This window comes from Rana temporaria, chromosome 1 (genome assembly GCF_905171775.1).
Source record: "Rana temporaria chromosome 1, aRanTem1.1, whole genome shotgun sequence".
In the NCBI taxonomy this organism is placed as follows: Eukaryota; Metazoa; Chordata; class Amphibia; order Anura; family Ranidae; genus Rana; species Rana temporaria.
The window spans coordinates 393,627,925-393,651,774 of NC_053489.1; the positions used below are offsets into that span (position 1 = coordinate 393,627,925).

The following is a 23,850-nucleotide window of genomic DNA, read 5'->3' on the forward strand; positions in this document are numbered from 1 at the left end:
CATGTGGCAGTTTGGGAACTAAACCCACCTGGTGACACAAGTTACCGAGGGAGGTTTCAAAGGAAACCGTAGTCACCGGATATTCTCGAGTGTCCCCATGTACACAAACTACAGCCATTTTCCTCAGATGTAAGGTTTTTCCCACCACTGGATCACTTGTCACTAAGGTGACCAGGCTACCTGAATCCAACAATACCACAACATTTTTACCATCTAAGCACATTCTATATAAAGGTTTCTCATTTCCCTTTACTGCAGTGCATGTGGTTGTAAAAAGGGACTGTCGTCTCTCTGTCAGAAAGTCACGCTGCATGGGTTCATCACCCGCTGGGAAAACCGCTGCTACATGTCCCTCTTCCCAGCAACAGTAACAAATCAACCTTCTGGTCCTCTCCTGTGGGATGGGTCTTCCAGGCCGCTCTCGCCAAACATTAGCAGTAGTCCCGATAATTCCTCTAGCTGCTCCTTGGTAACTCTCTCCACCCCCATCCCTTGATGCAGTCTTACCTATAGGTGGGGAGGGTCTGGTCTTGGGGTGAAAAGTCTGTGCGTCATACATCTGCGACCGCTGTGTTTTCCTCTGCTGATGACTCCAATTGTGGACCCGCTGAGCACGGACATTCAGGGTTACACTGAAACGTGCCAATATTTCTTCTTTTAATCAATCATAGTTTTTTGCGTCTGCCAGCTCCAAATCAAAATATGCCTTTTGGGCTTCTCCAGATAATAGGGGGGCCACTAGTCCAGCCCACTGTTCTTTAGGCCAACTCTCTTTTTCCGCTGCTCTCCCAAACGTGGTTAGAAACATCTCAGGGTCCTCATCTGCAGTCATCTTTGGCAATAAGTGTCGTACTCGAAAAGTCGGTATGTTACTGGCCTGACTCCCAGCCTTGGTCTGCTGTCTCTGAAGCTGTTTCACGATGGCCTCCATTTGCTGCTGGTGTCTCTGTTCCAAGCCTGAAATGCTCTCTCGGTGAGCTGCAAGGCTCTCTTGGTGAACCTGTTGTTGAACTGCCATGCTCTTTTGAAAAACCTGTTGTTGAGCTGCCATGCTCTCTTGGTGAGCCTGTTGTTGAGCTGCGTGAGCCTGTCGTTGAGCTGCAAGGCTCCGCTGCAAACCTGCATTCGTCTGCTGTTGATTTGCATTTGCTATAGCCAGCTGTTTCAGTATCTCCTCCATTTTGGGTTTACTTTAACTGCCCGCGGCACTCCACCATGTGTAAGGGGTTAGCACGGTAGCGGGGTGTGTGACCCCTTGGATGGGTTCACTACACACTGAATTTATACAGACAGGCAGTCGAAGACGGTTGAAAACAAAGATTTGGGTTTATTCTTCTATCTTGCTGGAAACAAGTGCAAGCATCCAAACAGCATAAACAAAATCAAACATAAAATAAACCCTGGCCACTTGGGGCGTCTATCTTCACCACACAGGAACCTGGCCACTTGGGGCGTCTATCTTCACCACACAGGAACCTATCTAATGAAGTCTGGCACAGCCTAGTGCTGGGCAGACACTGCTGGTCATACAACAGAAAAACAATAGTCTTTTGATTTTTATCACACAGAAAAATCAATTTCCTCCTCACCTCCTCAGAAGACTTTCAGCTACTGCTCTTTCACCCAGAAAGCCTCAGGATGCAGCAAATCAGTGGTAATTCTCTGGATTACTTATAGAGGCCTTAATTGCCTCATTCTGAACAGCTGAAGTTTTCCAACGGCCTTTAGCCTTTTCTGGCACTTTTGCAGCCGATGCCTAATAACAATTGGTGTATTGTCTAAACAAGGCAGAAATGTATGTCCCGTCTGTGACAACACCCACAGATGTACCTGACTTCCTGTCACAATAATATATATAATGGGCCAGATTCAGAAAGAATCGCGTATCTTTAGGCGGGCGTAGCGCATCTCATATGCGCTACGCCTCCGTAACTTAGTCAGGCGAGTAGTGTATTCAGAAAGAACTTGCGCCTGAAGTAACGGCGGCGTGTCGTATATGGGCCGGCGTAAGCCCGTGTAATTCAAAGTAGGCTGGTAGGAGGCGTGTTGTATGGAAATGAATCGTAACCCCACGTAAATGACGCGCCGGGCGTGTTGTATGGAAATGAATCGTGACCCCACGTAAATGACGCGCCTAATGAACGGCGCATGCTCAGTATCACGTCGAATTTTCTCCCTAAATTACGCCGGCTCAATGCTTAGTCGACGTGAACGTAACCTACGCCCATCCCCATTCACATCCGACTTACGCAAACAACGTTTCCGTACCATAGTCCATACCTTAACATGACTTACCCCTGCTTTATGAGGGGTAAAGTTACGCCGGACCGAAGTCTTACGTAAACGGCATATATAGATGCGCCGGACGGAACTACGTTTGTGAATCGGCGTATCTAGGTCATTTGCATATTCGACGCGTAAATCAACGGAAGCGCCCCTAGAGGCCAGCGTAAATATGCACCCAAGATACGACGGCGTACTAAGACTTGCGTCGGTCGGCTGAAGCCAAATTTCAGGCGTATCTAGCTTCAAGAATACCGCGCAGAGATACGACGGCGCATCTTTTAACTTACGTGGCGTATCAATATATAATATATATATATATATATGTGTGTGTGTGTGTGTATGTGTGTATATATATATGTATGTATGTATATATATATATATATATATATATATATATATATATACACACTTTTTAAATGACTACGTGGTTTGCATGTTTTCCCTGTGTCTGTGTTCCAGGTACTCATCCTGGTAGATATGTAATCTCTAACAGCAGGGCCCCCTGATTCCTCCTGTATTGTAACTGTACTTGTCTACCCTGTTGCAAAGTGCTGAGAAAACTGTTGGTGCTATCCTGTATAATCCTGTATAATTGGCTCATGTCTAAATTGGCCCTAGTATATGTATGTATGTATAAGTGTGAGTTAGAGACTTTAAATTGTAAGCTCCTTGAGGGCAGGGACTGATGTGAATGTGATAGATATATGTACACACACACACTATTTTACCAAAAGTATTGGGACACTTGCCTTTACATGAACTGTAATAGCATCCCAGTCTTGGTCCGTAGGGTTCAATATTGAGTTGACCCACCCTTTGAGGCTATAACAGCTTCAACTCTTCTAAGGCTGTCCACAAGGTTTATGAGTGTGTCTATGAAAATGTTTAACCATTCTTTCAGCAGTGAATTGAGGTCAGGTACATCTGCTTTGTTCTTTTGAAAAACACTTGCTGGCAGGATCACCTGCTAAAAGTAAGGGAAAAAAGTAAACAAAATAAATCCAAAATATCGTTACCTTATTGCTCTACTACGCTAGAAAAAGCATTATTCTTTTTTGGAAAAATCTCATGCTCTGACCATCACGGCCTGGAAAGCTCTAATAAATAAAGCCCTACCTCTGTATAAGGCTACATATGCCAGTAGAGGGGTTTTGCAAAATTTGACAAAGTGTGGGGAGGATGGGTGACTGATCTACTGCATCTGAGTGAGAACTGTCTTTCTTTATTATCAACATTGTTACTGCATGTAGCACTGTGTTACAATGTTATGAGGTTTGGTATCGAGGGTTGATTATATATCTGGATACCGTAGTCAGTTACATAAGATATTATTATGGGAAAATACTAATACTTTATCTGAAACTGTTGTGGGCCCTTACCCTGACATTATTATGCGTTGGGCCATGCTGACTACTTGTGCTGATGTATGACTCATTTATGTTTTTTTTTGTTTGTTTGTTGTTTTTGTTTGTTTTTTCTTTTGTGTTGTTTGTTACTTGACACATGTCATGCTTATACGATGTTAAATAAAAATAAAAAAAATAATAAGAAAGATAACTGATGCAGCCATCACATCTAAGAATTGGTAATCTGCAGTATATATTGCTTTTCAGTTTAATAACACTTTAATCATGACATAAATCTTGTTAAGTAACATTCTCTTCCTTTTACAGACATTTCTCCAGATTTTGTAGGAAGATTTATGGCCGATAATGTCAACCTCTAACAACATAGCACAAGCTCGGAAGCTGGTGGAACAGCTCCGCATCGAGGCTGGTTTTGAGAGAGTCAAGGTACTTAATTTCCCCCAGCTAACATTTCCCTATTTATTTCTTCCTTTGTTGCTTGCATGAGTTTTTTTCTACACAGCTTAAATTGTGTTGTGGCTATGTCTTATGCCAGGTAGACACGGGTCAAAAACGGTTGGTTCGACATGAACCGGGCTGACTTTTAATCCGTTTATAACTTCCTGCCTGAAAGAAGCCAGTTGTGATGTCAAATGGGCATGCTGGTAAACCAGCAACTGATCGGTGGGTCCTGGTGGGGAGGTAATCACCCTGTCAGAACACAAGAGCACAGCAAGAGTGATCGCTGTACTAACATTGCTCGTACAGCAATCTTTCATTTTTATTTTATTTTTGTTCAGCACGCTGTCCAATGACCATCTTCTGTCAAAGGGTTTTGCTAGACAGCCACCATTCAATCAACGCTTGCAGCCAATTGCTGGCTACGCCGACCAATGTATTCTAGTGGGGAAACCAAGAGGGAGATAATGGGGTGGGGGGAGGGCATGGGGAAGTGTTAGAATACAATAGCACAGCAGGAGAGATCCCTGCATCACACATCATTGTGTAAAGATCTGTTTTTTTCCCGTTTAACATGCTAGTTAACCGAAAGACGACTGTTGGTGTATACCCAGCTTAAACTTTTTTTCTAGTGTAAAAACAGTTGCGCTGTATGGTAAGGTTTGAAAGCGGTTCTTGATAGTTCTATCACCTATCACAGACTAGTAGGAACACTTTTAGTTGTTCCTGTCAGTCTGTACAGGGTTTGTAAGAACTGAAAATGTCCACGTAATGGGACACTTTTAAGGCTCCATTCACACCATGGCATTCCGTTTTGTGGACAGAATCACTGCGATTTGGAAACACCCTTGTCGTCCCCTGCTACTTTGGCCCCAAATTGCAATCGTCATCCAACGAATCGCGGAAAAGTTGCTCAAACAGAATCGTGGGATGCCCAACGCCAACAATCGTGGCAAAATCCCGCTGCAATTTGGTGCAATTCATATTAGCGGAGATTGCAAGGGTATCCCGCTATTTTGCAGTGTTTATGAATTGTGGCAGTTCTGCCCGTAAAAACTGATGTTTGTTGTGTAGTGAAATCAATTGTGTATACAGACTTTGATACAAGTCAGCTGATGCTTATTCTTCAATATATTAATGTGAAAGACTCCAGCTCTCTGGGATCAAATACAGTCAATGACTGCTATCTTGAATATTATTGAGGCGCTAGATGAATGAACTGACTATTATTCTGAGTGGAGGGTGATTTTCCCAAGGCGTCTTTCAGGACAGCACCTTGAGAGATAGTGACTCCACCCACAACCATAGGAAACACCTTCTTCCTCCAGATCTTTAAAGGGAGGCACCTCCCTAGCACACGTCAGTTTTTGTGTTTTCTCCGGCCTGGAGGGAACATCTTCTGTGAGGGGAGTCAATATCTCAGGTGTTCTTGGGCGACGGCTTCCCTCCTACCTTTCCTCCAGTGAGACCGTCTGTCCTCCCATGCTACCCGAACGGCAGCGGTAACTTTTGGGCTCCTTTTCCCCCTTGATACTCGGTGAGAGCCAGAGAAGCGCACGGTGGCCTGGAAGGAACAGCGGTCGCACGCGCGCCACCGCCATTTTGGCGTGGTCCAGGATGTAACAGCATGTCGCCGGGTCAGCGTGAGTGCCATTTCCGGCGCGACCACAGGGGGGAAGAGGCAGGACAGAGGCTGAGGCCTGTTTCCGGTCCAGTGCGGAGAGGCGCTGTGGGAGTCTGGAAACTGTGTGAGCCACTGTGAAGCGCTGTTCATCTGCAATTGAGGATGCAGAGGTTACAGCGGTGGGGAAAGGCGCAGGCACCAGCAAGGCCCAGGTAGGAGGCAGCAGTAGAAGTCTGCCTTTTTTCCTTACCTGTATCTTTTTTCTTCTTTTACGGTCACCTTTGTTTCAAAATCCCCCCTAGTGGCATGGGGTCTGTCTGGGCACTGGAATGGGCACATTTCTTTCCTAGTGCACCTATAGGGGGGGGGGGGGGTCCATTTACTGGGACTGGGGTCTCATTAAGGAATCCCCTGCTTTCTTTCTTCTCTCCAGGCCAAGACTTCTGACACAAAAAAGAAGTGTCCTTCATGTAGGACAAACATGGGCGAGAATTGGAAGGCGGCTCTATGCAGCACATGCATTTCTTCTTTAGTTCAGGAGGAATCAACCTCTGTACGGGAAGAGTTGATTGCCTCTGTAAAGAAAGAACTTTTTGCCATGATTCAAACTTTTCGTGACTCATTAGTTTCCCCTACCACGACCCAGGCCTCCACTTCACAGTCCTCTCAGGACTCTGTGGCTTTACCAGCATTAGAATCTTTAGCTGAAGAGCCTGTTCCAGGGAAGGTCACTCCCATGTTCCTTCTAGCGAGGATTCAGGGGAAGAGTCAGAAGTGACTCCTTCAAGATTTAAATTATCCCTGGAAGAGGTGGATGGGTTACTTAGGGCCATTTATGTTACTTTGGGTCGAAGTGAGGAAAGAAAGGATTTAAGTTTACATGACTGCATGTATGCAGGTCTAAGTGAACCCAAGGGTCGGACATTTCCGGTTCACTCAGTCATTTCTGAGGCCATAAAAAAGGAATGGCAGGATCGAGAGAAAAAGCCTTTCTCCTCAAAAGCCCATAAAATACATTTTCCTTTTGAGGAAGATCCCTCTGCAGTGTGGAATAAGGTCCCCAAACTGGATGTGGCCTTCTCTCAAGTGTCCAGGTCCACTGATCTGTCTTTTGAGGACATGAGGGTTCTAAAAGACCCGTTGGACAAACGCATGGATCTCCTACTCAAAAGGTCATGGCAGTCGATCATGAATAATTTGAAACCCGCTATGGCCACAACGTGTGTAGCCAGAAATTTCGAGTTTTGGACTAACCAGTTAAAATCCCATATAGTGGCGAATTCTCCTAAACAGGAAATTTTAGATTCTTTTTGCCACTTTATTTTCTGCAGTTGCTTACATAGCATATCCTTAAGCTGAAGCAATCAAGATGTCGGCGAGGTCCGCAGCCTTGACTAATACTGCAAGAAGGGCATTGTGGTTAAAGACCTGGCCAGGTGATGCAGCTTTAAAAAATAAGCTTTGCGGGATTCCTTTTTCGGGGGACCTTCTTTTTGGGCCTGAACTAGAAAGAATCCTAGACAGGAAAAAATCTTTCCCAGTTAAAAAGAAGAAACAACCCCCAAGAATTTTTTTTCGACCTCAAAGGGCTCAATAAAGACAACAAACCCCAAGGAGGCAGGAGGAATTGGGCTGCACAGAAGGCCAAAGGAAAAGGGGAATCCTTTTCCATCCTCCTACACAAGGAAAGAAAGGTTACTAAACAACCTATCCAGGGCGCGGAGTCACCTGGAATCACTGGGCTGGATTTGGATCCTTCAAAACTCATCCCTAGCTCCATCTCCGGAGATCTGTTTCTCGGGTTACCAGGTAGATTTGGTGAACCAGAAAATGTTTCTTCCACAGGAGAAAAAGGTCAGGGTTCAGGACGCGGTATTGCGGCTACAGTTCAACCAGCCTATAAGTATAAGGCAGGTAATGTCGGCATTGGGAGTTCTGACTTCAACAATGCTGTCCATTCAATGGGCAAGACTACATTTCAGATGCCTACAAGCCTTTCTCCTGAGGTCATGGGATCACAATCTCAGATCCCTGGACACTCAGATAAAAATCCCATTGCGAGTGAAGAGGTCACTATTAGTGGAAAGATCAGGAGGTCCTTTCAAGAGGTCTGGAGTGGTCCTTTCCAGTGGAAAAAAGACTAACTACAGACGCCAGTGCGTGGGGATGGGGAGCCCACTTAGGAAAAAATTTCATCCAACGGTTTTGGATGAAAGAAGAGTCAAAAAGATCCTCAAACTGGAGAGAACTAAAGGCGATTGCATTGGCCCTAATAAAGTTTGCTTCCGGACCTCCAAAATCACCATGTTCAGGTGTTAACGGACAACGCCACAGCAGTGGCATACCTAAACAAGCAAGGGGGCACAAGAAGCAGACCTCTGCAGATTCTTGCTGCAAAAATTCTTCTTTGGGCAGAAAAGAACTTGCGGCCCCTTTCAGCTATTCATTTAAAGGGGTCCCTGAACAGGGTGGCGGATTACCTGAACAGACATCAAGTATGGGAGTCAGTGGTCTCTAAACCCGGAGGTCTTTGTGGAAATTTCCAACAAGTGGGGTCAGCCAGAAGTGGACCTGTTTGCCTCAAGGGAAAAATTTCAAGTACCTCAATTATTTTCCCCAAACAGACTGGACAGGTCTCTAGGAATAGATGCTCTGGCGCATCCTTGGAGGTTTTGCCCGTGTTTCGTGTTCCCCCCGTTCCAGTTAATCCCTTTAGTACTAAGGAAGATTCAGAGGGAAAGGGTACCAGTCATCTTGATCACCCCTTACTGGCCCAAGAGAGCTTGGTTCTCAACGGTCCTAGGAATGGCGACCAAGCCATGTTGGCATCTACCTCTCAGGCAGGATCTGTTGGTACAGGGTCCCGTAAATCATCCAGATGTATCCAGTCTCTCCCTTGCAGCCTGGTATCTGAAAGGCAACTCTTAAAGAAAAAAGTTTTTTCAGACCGTTTAGTTTCTACACTGCTAGAAAGCAGGAAGAAAGTGACGAGGGTTATATACACAAAGGTGTGGAAAGTGTATACTTCCTGGTGTAATTTATCTGGTCAAGATCCAAACGATCTTGGGTCCATTTTAGAGTTTTTGCAAGAGGGAGCAGATAAGGGTCTGGCAATCAGTACTTTAAAGGTACAAGTATCTGCTTTGGCAGTGTTTCTGGAAAGATCCGTGGCCTCAGATCCATTAGTAGCTAGGTTCTTCAAAGCCCTTACAATGTCTAGACCGGTTCAAGTCAAGGGTTTCCTGAAATGGAATCTCTCGGTAGTGCTGCAATCCCTGGCAGGGAAGCCATTTGAACCTTTAGAAGACGCATCTCTTGGAGATCTTACCTTTTAAAAACTCTATTCTTGATCGCTATAACTTCAGCGCGCAGGATCCGTGAATTACATGCCCTGTCAATAAGGGAACCTTATTTATCTTTATTTTCGGATAGAATTGTTCTAAGAATAGATCCAACATTTTTGCCTAAGGGTAGCTTCAACATTTAATCGTTCCCAGGATATTGTGCTGCCTACTTTCTGTGCAAATCCCTCAGGGGAGAAAAACTTTTTTTCATATGTTAGATGTAAGAAGGACCTTGTTATGCTATCTTAAAATAACAAAGAGCTTCAGACGCACAGACTCTTTATTTGTTCTTTTTGAGGGCAACAAAAAGGGTTGCCAGGCTTCGAAAAGGAACCTTGGCTAGATGGTTGAAGTTATCTATTCGAAAAGCCTACTCTCACGCAGATGTGGTGCCACCAGTGGGAATCTGTGCTCATTCAACAAGAGCACTTGCGGCCACATGGGCAGAGAGAGCTGGTGCCACCCCTGAGCAAATCTGCAAAGCAGCAACGTGGTCCAGCTTCCGCACGTTTGTGCGGCATTACAGACTGGACCTCACATCTGCCAGTGACCAGGCGTTCGGCAGAAATGTCCTACAAGCTGTTATCCCGCCCTAAGGTGGTAAGTCTGTTATCCTCTCAAGGTGCTGTCCTGAAAGACGCCTTGGGAAAATTCAAGTTAGACTTACCGGTAACTTATTTTCCAGAAGTCTTTCAGGACAGCAACGACCCGCCATATTGGTTTAATGTACCATGCTGTGAATAACGTATGTGTTTATGTGTTCCAGCCGGGGCCGGAGGTTCTCTGAGACAACTGAGGTGTGCTAGGGAGGTGCCTCCCTTTAAAGATCTAGAGGAATAAGGTGTTTTCTATGGTTGTGGGTGGAGTCACTATCTCTCAAGGTGCTGTCCTGAAAGACTTCTGGAAAACAAGTTATTGGTAAGTCTAACTTGAATTTTTCTCCCTCCCTTTTGGGATCACATTCTCAGACTATGTGGCTTTTTCTCCATATATCTTGATTTTACAATATCAGATATCGGGTTGCTCCTTGATGACACTTGGTACACCATTCTCTAGAAGGCTCTTCTATATGATCTCTGTTTATAGTCAAAGAACTGCGGTCCTGAGGAAGCACAGATGTGAAACGCATTGACCTCTTGACAAAGTAGTAACAGATTTTTTTGCAATAATTATCAACTTGATCAAATTTATCTGAGCCAATGGTTCTTGGTTTTATTTAGCATGTGTTATCATTTTTTTTTTTTACTTTTTATAATAAAGACAAATATTTAGAATTATGTTGTAAGTCTCTTTCACTTGTACGGTAAAGTCCGTTCTATCTGTCCTATTTCTAATCATAGGACTCGACCTTCCGTGGGTTAAACTTTGTGTATGAGGAAAAATAAAGACATTGGCAAAGAAAGTTGAAACAGCCCATATAATTTCTCTCGCTCTCTGCAAGGCTCATTTGTTTGCTGCTGTCCTTAGGTGAGGGACAACCCCTCTCTACTGAGAGCAAGTTTCTGGTTTAAAATTTTGATTCTACCTGTAATATTGAGAAGTCTTCACTCTGTTCTTCACATGAAGAGTTCTGTGAATGCAAACCTGAAGCAGGTGAATCAAGAGGGTTCTCTCCAGAGGAGGAGCCACTGCCCTGGTGTGGTGAGTCCGGGACTGACCCATCTCATGTGAAGTCTGCCCATATCCTGTCTCACTCCAGCCTCACTTTCACTTCACCCCCAAGGACGAAGGGGCAGGCCAGCACACACTGAACACAGGGCCATAATTCGATAATTCAGAGTTCCACTGAAAACTCTACTTCTTGAACATTAAATGAAACTCTGAAGTGTGAAGACTGAAGTCCACTCGGGCATTCCTGTCATTGTCCGATTTGTCAATCACAACAGTGTTCCTGATAAAGATGGGGAGGAAGATTTGGAAGGGGAATGTGAATTCTTTGTCTGAGGTCTCCTCCTGGGAGGGTGTACAGTCTCCCTTGAGCTCTCTTAGGCTTAAAGACAGCATGAAAATGCACCATTAATGTTCTGGTGGATGAGGAATTCTCCTGTTTAAAACTAGAGGCATCCCTACCTACTGAACCGAAGGTCACCAGTATGGAATGCTATGCCAAGACCCCTGGTACAGGACATCTTTTACGAGGACTGGCCATAGGCAAAGTGTATATCCCTCCCAAAACGTTTGCGCACCTGTACAGAGTAGAGAGGGCGGGGGCTTACTCCAAAAATGCACAGTTCTTGTGGTGGACTCGGCTATTTCCTGCCTCAACAAATACCTGATGGTTCTTGTTGAGGAAGTCCTAATCTTCAAAGGCCCAGCAGAAAAAAGGTTTGATGCCCTCCTCCAAAAAGCCTCCTTAGCTCTGTCAAACTTTGCCATGAAACTATTGGTGGTGTCTTTCTGTCAAAATTTCTTGCCTTGCCATACATATGCTCAAAATTCTCTGGCTGTGATACTAGTCTGTAGATACGGTTTGTAAGAAATGTCTGTAAAGGAATCTGTTTGATGGAAAATGACTCTTCAGAAAGTCATTAGACCTCTTTTATTAAGGAGGTAATGGGTAGAAAGATCACTTTTTACTTTTTGAAGGAATAAAGGCTGTTGTCCTCTACAGTCAGCTGCTTCCAGTTTATGTGAGGGCTCTCTCACACTGCTGGCCAGGAGGCGGTTGAGGCACGGTTTTAGCACCCCCTGACCACCCATTTAAACAAGGAGATGCAGCCACTGCATCCACTCAGGGCTGTACATATGCCGTGACTGATGCTTGGCGGCTGTGGCAAAACTCAAATGCTGAATCGCGTTCGATGGGCAATACTGTTGCCCCAACGTGACCCATTCAAATAAATAGGGCCACACTGTCCACGCTACCATTGCTACCACGTGCAATGCGGTCAAACACCCTGTGAAAAGCCATCCATAATGAATCGCTTTTTAGAAGGGATGAATTGATAGCTGCACATCTGACTGAGCCATACGAGTTAATTTCTTCAATCCTAGACCTCTGCTTCAAAAGTATTTCTGGATATTCAAGCCAGTCAAGTTTGGCACCAAGTCCTTATCCCAGTGAAAGGGCCACTTTTGCAGTAGGGGAAAACATCTGTTGGCTTTTTCACCTGGGCTGAGGGCATCTCCCAGGGATAAAGGTTGAAATGTCGTTCCCTGCCTTCTCCCTGCTTAAACTCTGCTCTTTAAGAAATTTCCTTCAGTCCGATTGGCATCTCACATCAACAACAAGGTGGACATGTTCATGGCCAGTGGATACCCTTCATAAATAATTTCCACAGATATACACCTTCTCTCTGCAATGATTCCCTCCTTGACTGCTTTGCAGTATCAAGACTAGTGAGCATTATGGTGATCTTGGTGGCACCAAATTGGGCCAGATGGATTTTGTACAATCTGTCTCTAGGATACACTCCATGGGCAGTTCTAAATCATCTTTACCTGCTGTTTAAAAAAAAATAAAAAACACCCTGCTCCATGTGCCCTGGATTTCATTGCTTGGCTGTTGAAACCCAAGTCTGGAGAGATCAGGGTCCCTCTGACTTAATTTGCTTAAAGCTAGGGGGAATAAACCTCTGAGTAGTTCTTGCTATCACACATTGAAGGCTTACTTTGCATGGTGCGAGGCACAAAAGTTTCATCTGAGACAATACTTCATGAAACATATCTTTTGGCCTCCCCTTCTTGTTCAGAGATGGCTTCCCATCTCTCCCCTTGTTCATGCACCTGTTTCACCCTGGAATATTATTTTGGTCTGATTAGCTCTACGGAAGCCTCCCTTTGACCCTATTCAGGATATTCCTTTGGCCAACCTTTTTCTTAGTGTTACTAAACCCAGGACCATGCATTCACTATATTTGGTCTCCCACAGTACATGGAAATGCATTTATGTTAGTAAATATAAACTTCTAAATACCCTCTCACCAGCAGTATGTAGCAGTCTTGTGACCGTAAGTATCCGGCTGAGCACTGGTTAAAGCTTGTAGGAGGAGTTTTCATTCACCTCTGACAGTCCTATGAGGCTGCATGACCCCTGACCCTCTATCTGGACATTACTGATTGGCTCTGTGCTGATCACATGCACCCCCCCAATAAAACTCTAGCAATTCACCAAACTGAGCATGTGCTGTTTTATCAGCAGATGGAAGGGGAGGATAAAGAAGACAGGATCAAACAGTCTTTTTACACAATTCGCAGGATTATAGTGAGTATAATGAGCAGGCTTTACTACATATACAGACAGATTTTACTGTTGTGAGTTTAGTAACACTTTTTAAGGTCATTTCTTTCACGTGGCAAATATTACAGTCTGTTATGAGAACTGGCAGCCTTGCACAGAACCTTGCAATGTGGTTTTGAGGCCTTAGGGCCTCCTTTCTACCTAAGATCTACCTACTACTTTGATCGGGACATTATCCCGCCCTCTTTGTTCAGATTCAAAACCTCCCAAAGATTTTTCTACACTGTTTAGATATAGTACACTTAGTGTGAGTTTAACTCTCGGCCACTGCTTTCATCTGAGCCTTGAATTCTTTGTTTGTCCTGCCTGTGGGCCTTCACAAAGGGTGTCCTTTTTGGCTTGCCTGTAAAAAAAATCCTGAAGTACATTGCAGGACATAGGACACCCTCATCTCTGTTCTTGCATTTTCCTCTGACTGCTAGCACAGAACAGCTCTGAATTACTGATAAGATGAACAGGTAGTTTTTTGAAATTACAGATATAAAATGAATCAAATAAGAGTTCATTGGAAGCATATAGGAGCCAATTGTAGAGGGTTACATACTCTTTTAAAGAAAATCTATACTGATATAAACTCAGGAGATGGTTTACTGAAACTGGAGAGTGCAAAATCTGGTGTATCTGCATGATGGCCAATCAGCTCCTAATTTCAGCTTGTTCAATTATGATTTGATAGAAAAGCCTGGAATCCGATTGTTTTTCAATGCAGAGCTGCACCAGTTTTTGCGCACTCCAGTTTTAGTAACCCTAGGTTCACACCTATGCATTTTTTTTTGTGTGTTTTGCAGTTTGCAGAAACACTACAGTCCCTTTTTAACATGGTTTTTATGGTACACGTTTACATCTATGCGTTATTGGAAAGGGTCAGGGACTTTTTTCCCCGCAGCAGATTGTATTTTGGAGTCCATTACAGGCAAAGCACAGTCATCAGCCCAGCATGCCCCTGGCAGGTGGCCTGGTATGGTTCAGGAGGGGGGGGGGGGGTGCTCAAGCTGCATGCTCGGATAAGGGTCTGGTATGGATTGGGGGGGGGGGGGCGGCATGCTTTTTTTTTTTTTTTTTTTTCACTTTGGCATAGGGTTCCCCTCAAAATCTATACCAGATCCAAAGGGCCTAGTATTGTTTTGGATTGGAGTACCAAATGCTGTTTTGTTTCCCTATTTATCTATTTTTATTTATTTTATTCATTCAGCTGATGACTCATCAGTTGTTAAGGACGCGGCGGCCTGCTTTCCGGCCCCCTCCTTAACCAGACATTCACAGTTTGTTAAATAGAAAAAAGAAAAAAAAAACTCAATAAAACTGCATGCAAAAACACAGGTTCAAAAACAGAGCCGCATAGATATGAACTTAGGGTAACAACAACACAGAGTCTGCCATTACTGACCTGCTTAGAATTTTTTTTTTGTTGCATGGCCATCCCTACCCCTCCCTTTCTTTAAAGGTTTCTGACCTAGAACAAGCAGGTAGCTAATGTACGCAAGTGTTCAGAAACTCCTGATCTGTATATTCTGGGTCAGTGCAAAGTACTCAAGGATCGCATATGAGAAAGAGAATTTATCTTATAGTCCATGGACGGACACAGCCTTCACAAGTCTTGACATATGGTTTTATGTTCCTATTCATAGGAGAGGACTAGGCAGAACATGTTAGATATTTAAATACATATTACTTTAACAGAGTTGAACAGCCCCGCCCAGGGAGCGGTCCCTCCTGACTTAACCCTCCTCCTTGCAGCATGCAGCCTTAGTTTTTTTTTTTTGCCTAGCAGAGAAGGACATGGTTCCCTTTGGGCCCAGCACCCTGAAGAAATGTTTTGTTTTATTTTATTCTATTTGAGATTCTTCTATCAACTGCCAGCTGGGTGACAGGCTAGATATATAAATCTTTGTAGTCTCCTCAGTCCGGCCATTGAGCGTGAGCACATCTTAGCTAAGGGCTGGTTCTGCCACGCCATACCCCATGACTCCTGGGGTGGCCGGTGGGCTTGTTGCTCCAGGGTCCACACATGACTGGTCTGTTGTGTTGTCTCACTCACAGTGGACTGGGCCGACAGCTACTCCAACGCGGTTTTATGCCTGTCAGGAATGCGCCAGCAGGTCCTCGCATGGACGGGTAAGTACAGTCCCTCCTGCCTTGGTGGGTCGGAACGACTAGGCATTTCTGGGGTTAGGGAATTCTCCTATCCTCCCTTTCCCTGCTCTCTGTCACATTTCCCTCTGCTGCTCTACATGCTGCTACCGGGGTGGACCTGTGGGGGGCTCCATTTCCCACTGGGGGACTGTGGGGTGTCTGGGCTAATTTTTTTTTTTCTGTGGGGGTGTGCTCTGCCTCAGGGAAGCCCCATTTGGCCTTCTCATCCACATCACAGCGTTTCGCCGCCATTTTTTGCATGCCTGCTGGTTACAATGGAATTTCCCATTGGCGACCATTTTGTCGTGGCCTCGCTATGGCGCAGTTATTGTGGGCGGCCATTTTCTTATGGTTGCGCCCTGTTACCTCTGAGGCGCCTGGCAGCCATTTTGTGTGGGTTTTTGCCTCTAGTGCTGGCTTTCTAAATGGCGCGCAGCACAAATCTTACAGATTTTTACTTCATGGCTTTACCTCACAGCTTTTTCCTCACAATACACGCTGTGTACAGAGGGCGGGCAGTGGCGCTGAGCAGTCTCTGGCTAGGTTGGTGAGTCCCCTGGGTGACCCCCCCGGTCAGTGCAGCAAGGAGGGGGGACTTTCAGGTCTTGAATAGGTACCCGAGAGCTTCTGTGTTATGCAGTCAGTATCTGGTCCTTCTTCCCCAAACAGGCCAGAGGTGGCAACCGGTGCCAATGCACCTGCGGTTCCCATGGACACTTTGTTGGCAGTCTTGGAATCATTTGTTGCCAGAGTGGAAGGGGCATACGGGCGTAAGGGGGGTACAAAGCGCCCCCTCTCTGCCATCTCCTGGGGAATGCTCTGACTCAGACCCGGGCCAGGCTGCTGCACAGGACCCCGGTTCTGGGGTGTCAGAGGATACGGACCAGGACCTTCCTTGTGAGGAAGACCCCTCGCCTGGGTCAGTGCAGGACAGGGCACTTGTCAGTGTGCTTATCAGTGCTGTGAGGGACTCCCTTAAGCTGGATGGTGCAGCTGAGGCATCCACTGAGGGCTCAGTCTTTTTTGGGTCGCACAAGTCGGACTGCTCTGTAAAGGTTTTTTCTTATGTGTCTTTTTTGACAAGTTCATTGATAAGGAATGGGAAAAGCCGCAGAAGTCCTTTGTGGTCCCTCAGCGCCTGGCGGTCCGTTACCCCTTTGACGACAGCCTTTTGAAAAAATGGGCTTCTCCTCCGGTGGTTGACCCCCCGGTTGCTCGGTTAAACAAGGTAACCACTCTCCCTATAGAAGGCACCCCTGCTTTCAAGGACCATACTGATAGGAGGTCAGAGGCGGTGGCCCGCTCCATGTTTACCTGCTAGGGTCTGCATTGCGGCCTATTTTGGCTGCGACCTTGGTGTCTCGGACACTCTCTGAATGGGCAAAGGTTTTGCACCAGACTGTGGAGGAGCATCAGCTCACTCCTGAGTATATTAGACTGGCGACAAGTTGTTCCAGGGTCTGTGATGCTACCCTGGATGCAGCCCCCTTGATATCCAGAGCCTCTGTTTCTGCGGTGGTGTTGCGCCGCCTGATTTGGCTGAAATGTTGGTCAGCTGACCAAGCATTCAAAAAAACCCTGGCAGATTTATCCTTCAAAGGTGGGAGACTTTTTGGTACCTCACTGGATGACATTATTAAGGATGTCACTGGAGGTAAGAGCACTCTCCTCCCTCAGTCCACCAAGGGGAAGGAGCCGCACTGTAAGCCGGGTTCTTCTTTTGCCACACAGAAGCAGTATTTTCGTCAGTCAGGGCCAGTGGGTAGACCCTCCCAGGCTGACAAAGGCTCAGCTGAGGGACAGAAACGTCCCTGTGTCCGTAAGTCGAAAAAAACGGCATCCAAACCCGCCACCGCATGAAGTTTTGCCCCCGCCCAACTCATGGGTGGGGGGACGGCTTCGCAGGTTCACAGTTTGGTGGACCTCCCTGCTCTCCGACTAGTGGGTCTGCGAGGTGGTCTCTTCGGGGTACAAGATAGTTTCTTTCCAGTCCACCGAACAGATTATTTTCCTCAAATCTCCCTCTCCTTCCGGCTCGTCGGTCTGCCCTATTGGGAGCAGTGCAAGACTTGCTGAGTTGCGGGGTAATTTTACCCATTCCGCAGGACGAGAGGTTTCAGGGATTTTATTTGAATCTGTGGTTCCGGAGAAGGACGGGGTCCATCCAATCTTGAACCTCAAAGCCCTAAATGCCTTTGTGAGAGTACGGAAGTTCCACATTTAATCCATTTGCTCGGTGGTGGCTTAATCCGGGGGACTTTCTGGCGTCCTTGGACAGCAAGTACGCATACTTGCATGTCCCAATTTGCGCAGGACACCAGGGGTTTCTGCGCTTTGCAATTTGCGAAGACCACTATTGGTTTGTGGCTTTTCCCTTTGGCCTAGCGTCGGCACCAAGAGTTTTCACCAAGGTGCTCGCACCGATTCAAGCTTTGCTGAGACAGCGAGGCATTGCCATCATGGGCTACTTACACAATCTTCTTCTGAGAGCAGCTTCTGGCTCAGAATTAGAGGTGGATGTGTTTATAGCCAGCCAGACCCTCCAAAAATTCGGGTGGGTGTTAAACATCCAGAAGTCGTTCCTGGTACCGACTCAGTGTTTGGAATACCTGGGGTTGATTCTGGACGACTCGGAAGCGAAAGTCTGTCTTCCCCTGGAAAAATTGCAGACTCTTCGGTCTGCGGTGAAGCTGTTGGCATCCCACAAATGGTCGTCTCTCCATTTTTGCATGCGAGTCCTGGGTCTCATGGTAGCTTCCTTCGAGGCAGTACCGTATGCCCAGTTCCACACTTGAGTATTGCAGAAGGAGATCTTGTCCAAATGGAACAAATCTCTGTTGTCTCTGGATCGCCAGATTCAGGTAAGCCACCTAGTCAGTCTCTCTGAATTGGTGGCTGAGATCCCCGGCTCTTCGGTCAGGGAATCGTTTCTTCCCTTCCAGTGGACAGTAATTACGACGGATGCCAGCCTCACGGGTTGGGGGGCGTCTGGGGGGTCCAGTCAGCCCAGGGTCGCTGGACTCTAGAGGAATCCCGTCTGCCGATCAATGTCCTGGAACTTCAGGCCATCAGGCTGTGCCTCTCCTCGTGGTCAAGGAGGTTGCAAGATCGCCCAATCAGGATCCAGTCGGACAATGCCACGGTGGTGGCTTATGTCAACCAGCAGGGGGGAACACAGAGCTCGGCTGCAGCGTCCAAGGTCGCTCACATCCTAAGGTGGGTGGAAAGAAGCGTGTCGGCCGTCTACATTCCGGGCGTAGAAAACTGGCAGGCAGACTACCTGAGTCGCCAGATGCTGGACATGGGGGGGGGGGAATGGTCATTGCATCCGGAGGTGTTTCAACTCCTTTGCAGGAGGTGGGGCACACCGGACATGGATCTCCTGGCCTCTTGCCTCAACCGCAAAGTGTCGAGGTTCGTGGCCAGATCCAGAGATCCCTGGGCAGATGCGTGAGACCCGTTAGTGGCCCCGTGGGGTCTGTATCGGCTAATTTATGCTTTTCCCCCATTGAAGTTGCTTCCTCGGCTGCTCCGCAGAGTGGAGGCCGAAGGGATCCTGATGATTCTAATCGCTCCGGATTGGCCCCGGCATCCTTGGTACGCTGATCTCGTGCACCTGGTGGCGGATGCACCCTGGCGGCTGCCAATGCGGGAGGACCTTCTGTGTCAAGGTCCCATGCTTCATCCTGCTTTATAGTCGCTGGGTTTAACGGCATGGCTGTTGAAAGCCAGGTACTAAGGGACCGAGGTCTTTCTGACGCGGTCATCTCAACCATGCTGAGGGCACAGAAGTCTTCTTCCAGGAAGATCTACCATCGCACCTGGAAGGCCTACATCTCTATGTGCGAAGAGATGGGGTGGCGTCCATGGACGTATTGGTTTCCAGGGTCCTGCTGTTTTTACAGCGTGAAGTACATCAGAAACTTGCCTTAAGCACCATTAAGGGACAGGTTTCAGCCTTGGCTGTGTTCTTTCAACGGCCTTTGGTGGCACATTCTCTGGTGGGTACCTTTTGTGCAGGGGGTTCGCCATGTGCTTCCCCCTATTAACCCACCTCTTCCTCCATGGGATTTGAATCTGGTGCTCTCGGTTCTTCAGGAACCTCCCTTTGAAAACATCAGAGAGATTCCTCTCGACACTATCTCAGAAGGTGGACTCTTTAGTGGCCATTACATCTGTCAGATGTGTTTCTGAATTGGCGGCCTTGTCTTGCAAGTCATCATACTTGGTCCTCCATAAGGATAAGGCAGTGTTGTGCCCGCAACCTTCCTTTCTTCCGAAGGAGGTTTCGACCTTTCACCTTAACGAGGACGTTGTACTTTCGTCCTTGTGTCCTCGGCCGGCACATCCTAGAGAGGTTGCGCAACATACTTTAGAAGTGGTATGTGCTTTGCGGGTGTACCTGTCTGCTACGGCTCCGTTTCGGAGATCTGACTCACTTTTTGTGTCAGTATCTGGTCCACAAAAGAGCCTGGCGGTCTCTTTTTGGCCACCATTTCTTGGTGGATCAGGCAGACTGTCATTCAGGCCTATGCTCTTAAGGGGCGGGCGCCCCCATTTCTGGTCACGGCACATTTAACCAGGGCAATTGGTGCTTCCTGGGCTTTCCAACATCAAGTGTCTGTCTCACAGGTGTGTAAGGCAGCGACTTGGTCGTCCGTTCACACTTTTTCCAAATTTTACAAGGTTGATGTGAGTGCATCTTCAGATGCTTCCTTCTGCTGCAAGGTTTTGCAGGCGGCTGTTTAAAGTTGCAACTCCTCCGTTGAGGAGCTCTGCTTGTTTTGGGGGTGAAGTTGTTTGTTTTTACTAATACTGTTCCCACCCCTTGTTTTTTTGACACTTTTTGGGGACGTCCAATATATCAAGACTTGGGAAGGCTGTGTCCGTCCATGGACCATAAGAGAAAATAGGATTTTTTGTACTCATTGTAAAATCCCATTCTCGGTCGTCCATGGACAGACACGGCACCCACCCCTCCTTTTTAGGTTTGTACGGCTTGTTACGAACTGAGGCTGCATGCTGCAGGGAGGAGGGTTATGTCCGGAGCGACCGCCCCCCGGGCGGGGCTGTTCAACTCTGTTAAAGTAACATGTATTTAAATATCTAACATGTTCTGCCTAGTCCTCTCCTATGAACAGGAACATAACCCATATGTCAAGACTTGTGAAGGCTGTGTGCGTCAATGGACGACAGAGAAAAGGATTTTACATTGAGTACAAAAAATCCTGTTTTTCATGTTTTAAAGTAATATATGCAGGGTTTTCAGGTGTTAATCTATATTCTAAATTTCAGGTATCTAAAGCAGCATCAGACCTCATGAACTACTGTGAGCAGAATGCTAAAAATGACCCGCTGCTGGTTGGAATGCCAACTTCAGAAAATCCATTCAAGGACAAAAAGCCATGCTCCATTCTTTAAGTGTCTTGCAAGTATGACCACAGTTTCTTCATCAGCTCAAGGCTTCTAAGGGAGAAGGCTGGATACATTTCAAGCAAGCGTTGATCGTCCAGAGAAAGAGAGAAAAATGAAGAAAAAAAAGCCAATTTTATGAGAAAAAAAAATGATTTTAAATTTACTAATACATTTCAATGACTGCAGCAGTACTTTGTGCCGCTAAGTTTTCAGCAAGGATTTGCTGAATATTACCTGACTGTTCTGTGCTGTAAAGCTGTAGTTAGAATTATACACTGAACAGACAAACTAGACTGTATTTACAGACACTACATTCTTTGTTTTTGGGTTTTCTTTTTTTTTGTATTGCTTCACAAACTCAATGGAATTATTTCTGTAATGTATCCCTCATGATATTGATGTGATTATTTTTTGTACCTTTGTCCGCTGTCAAGGATTTCTCCCAGCAGACAATCCAAACTTGCAAGCATATTTTTTGTTTTTTTAGCATGGGTTACAAAACAATATGCCATATATTCTTTTTATCTTTGTCTGTTCCCATTGTTTTCATTACTGATGCATGCTAATGAAATTAGTGTCACAAGAATGTGAAGCTTTATAGACTTTATTCACTGCCAAAAAAAGTAGTCTCCATGATCATCAAACTGATCATTTTGACATGTTTCCATGGATTTGGTTCTGTGTATGCACCCTGTGAATTTACAACAGAACGATCAGTCCAGTCCAGTGTTATTCAAAAAAAAAAAGGTTACAATTCAAGATCACAACATTTTACAGGTGACTAGAGCTCCATATTAGAAGATTATTAGTAGACTTTTGTAGCTCTGCAATAAACCTGTGTAGAAGGCATCTGAAAACTTTTGCACTACTGCAAATGATACTGTTTAGACAAACTTGTAAATTGTGAAGTACAGTATTTTTTGGAAGCTTCAAGGTGCACCCTGGCTCCGGAAGCAAAAAGTTTAACATTTCTAGCGAGATTCTTACTATCTTTTAGAAGGTGTGTCATGTGTTGAAGAAAACCGCAGGCTTATAAAGTCTTAAAACAAACAGTGATTAATCCCTTTCTACTAGTTGAGATAAATGGAATATGCATTTGAGTTTTTATTCTATAACAATATTATGAAAAAAAAATTGGCTTTTGTCTGAACTGCTTTTCTCCCCCCAAAAAAATGGTAGTGCAAAAACAGCTTGATATGCAGCTTAAAAGGAGGTGCAGGTCAGGAGCATCTGTAAGGGAACTCAGAAAGATCAGACGTGTCTCAAACCAATCTCAGTTCAGGCTAAATGAACCTGAAATCATGCTGTATTTGCTCATATGCCTTTACCCTTCATTACCAAGTGCCAGTTCTCATTTATATAATTTTTTCTTGAAATTGATAACGTGCCATTCCCTGTATTTTAGCATTTTAAGCCACTATATATGTACATTAAACGTAGTACAACTAGATTTGCAGACACTTGAAAATAAAATTAGTTCACCTTAGTTCACCTTTAGGCTGGATTCACATCCAGGGCCGGATTCCAGACAAGGCCATGAGGCCAGGCCTCGGGGCGGCAGTGGGTGAAGGGGCGGGGGTGTACTCACAGGCCCAGCCCATCCTCTCTGCCCGACCAAGCAAAACCTAGCATGGAGGGGGAACCAACTGATCTGCGAGCGATCTGCAAGTGAGTGGCACTGATATCAATACCAACATTGCTACTGATTCCCCCCCACACCACCACTGCTGCCACTGATACCCCCCCACCACAATTACTGCCACTGATACCCCCCACCACAATTACTGCCACTGATACCCCCCACCACAATTACTGCCACTGATACCCCCCACCATCACCATTACTGCCACTGATGCCCCCCACCATCACCATTACTGCCACTGATGCCCCCCGCCCACCACCATTACTGCCACTGATACCCCCCATCATTACTGCCACTGATACCCCCACCACAATTACTGCCACTGATACCCCCCACCATCACCATTACTGCCACTGATACCCCCCACCACCATTACTGCCACTGATACCCCCCACCACCATTACTGCCACTGATATCCCCCACCACCATTACTGCCACTGATTTCCCCCCCTCACCACCACCATCACCACTAGTGCGACTAAAACCCCACCCCACTAGTACCACTGATAACACCCCCACTACTGATACCCTCCCCCCACACCACCACCACTGATCCCATCCAGCAACCACCATCCTTGCCACTGATCCCACCCCCCACCACTACCACTCATCCCATCTTCCCCAACCACCACCCTCACCACTCATCCCATCCTCCCACCACCGCTGCCACTCATTTTATCCAATGCCCCCCAACCACCACCCTTGCCACTGATCCTATTCCCCCCACCACCTCTGCCACTCATCCCATTCAATCCCCCCTACAACTGATCCCACCACCCTTGCCACTCATCCAATCCCCCCACCACCGCTGCCACTCATCCCATCTCTCCCTCACCGCTGCCACTGATCCTATCCCCACCTAACCACCACTGCTGCAAATCACAAGTAACTTTTTTTTTTTTTTTGGCGGGGGGGGGGGGGGGGGCATTAATATATATTTCCTCATTTCTATCACATGGGGGGGGGTGTCAGAAGCCCCCTATGTGATGGTGTGTGTGTGTGTGGGGGGGGGGAGACAGCTTTAAAGGACCCAGCCTTGGGGCGGCAAAGGGAGTAAATCCGGGCCTGTTCACACCTATGCCAATTGGATGCGGGTTTCACTGCATCCAATTTGCATGGTAGGAGATTGTGACTGGCTCTCTATGGAGTCGGTTTTCATATATCCACTGCAGCTCTTGTGCGAATTTGCACAGGTGTCATGTGTGTCTTTTGGTCCCTTTCAGGTTCAAATTCGGACCAAAAATTTGGGCCGGACCCCTGCTGTGAGCCACATGCGGCAATAGTGTGAACCCAGCCTTTAGTCATTTTGCTTCCTATAATTAGATTTAAAGTAGAACTTTAGTCGTCTTTTCAACTTTGCA

At 46.3% G+C, this 23,850-nt stretch overlaps 1 protein-coding gene across 3 annotated transcripts in view; it reads left to right on the forward strand.

Moving 5' to 3' along the window:
• GNG7 (G protein subunit gamma 7) overlaps positions 1 to 21,644 on the forward strand; it is a 110,394-nt gene extending 88,750 nt beyond the window's left edge. For 2 of the 3 annotated variants that reach the window (XM_040322649.1, XM_040322650.1), the window contains 2 exons: positions 3,960 to 4,079; positions 20,728 to 21,644. In XM_040322649.1, coding sequence (XP_040178583.1) covers positions 3,999 to 4,079; positions 20,728 to 20,853 — 207 coding nt within the window. In that variant the 5' untranslated portion in view covers positions 3,960 to 3,998 and the 3' untranslated portion in view covers positions 20,854 to 21,644. Of the gene's footprint in view, positions 1 to 3,959; positions 4,080 to 20,727 lie in introns of those variants that run through there. The other variant, XM_040322648.1, reaches the window with a different exon arrangement.
• The last annotated feature ends 2,206 nt before the right edge of the window (positions 21,645 to 23,850 follow it).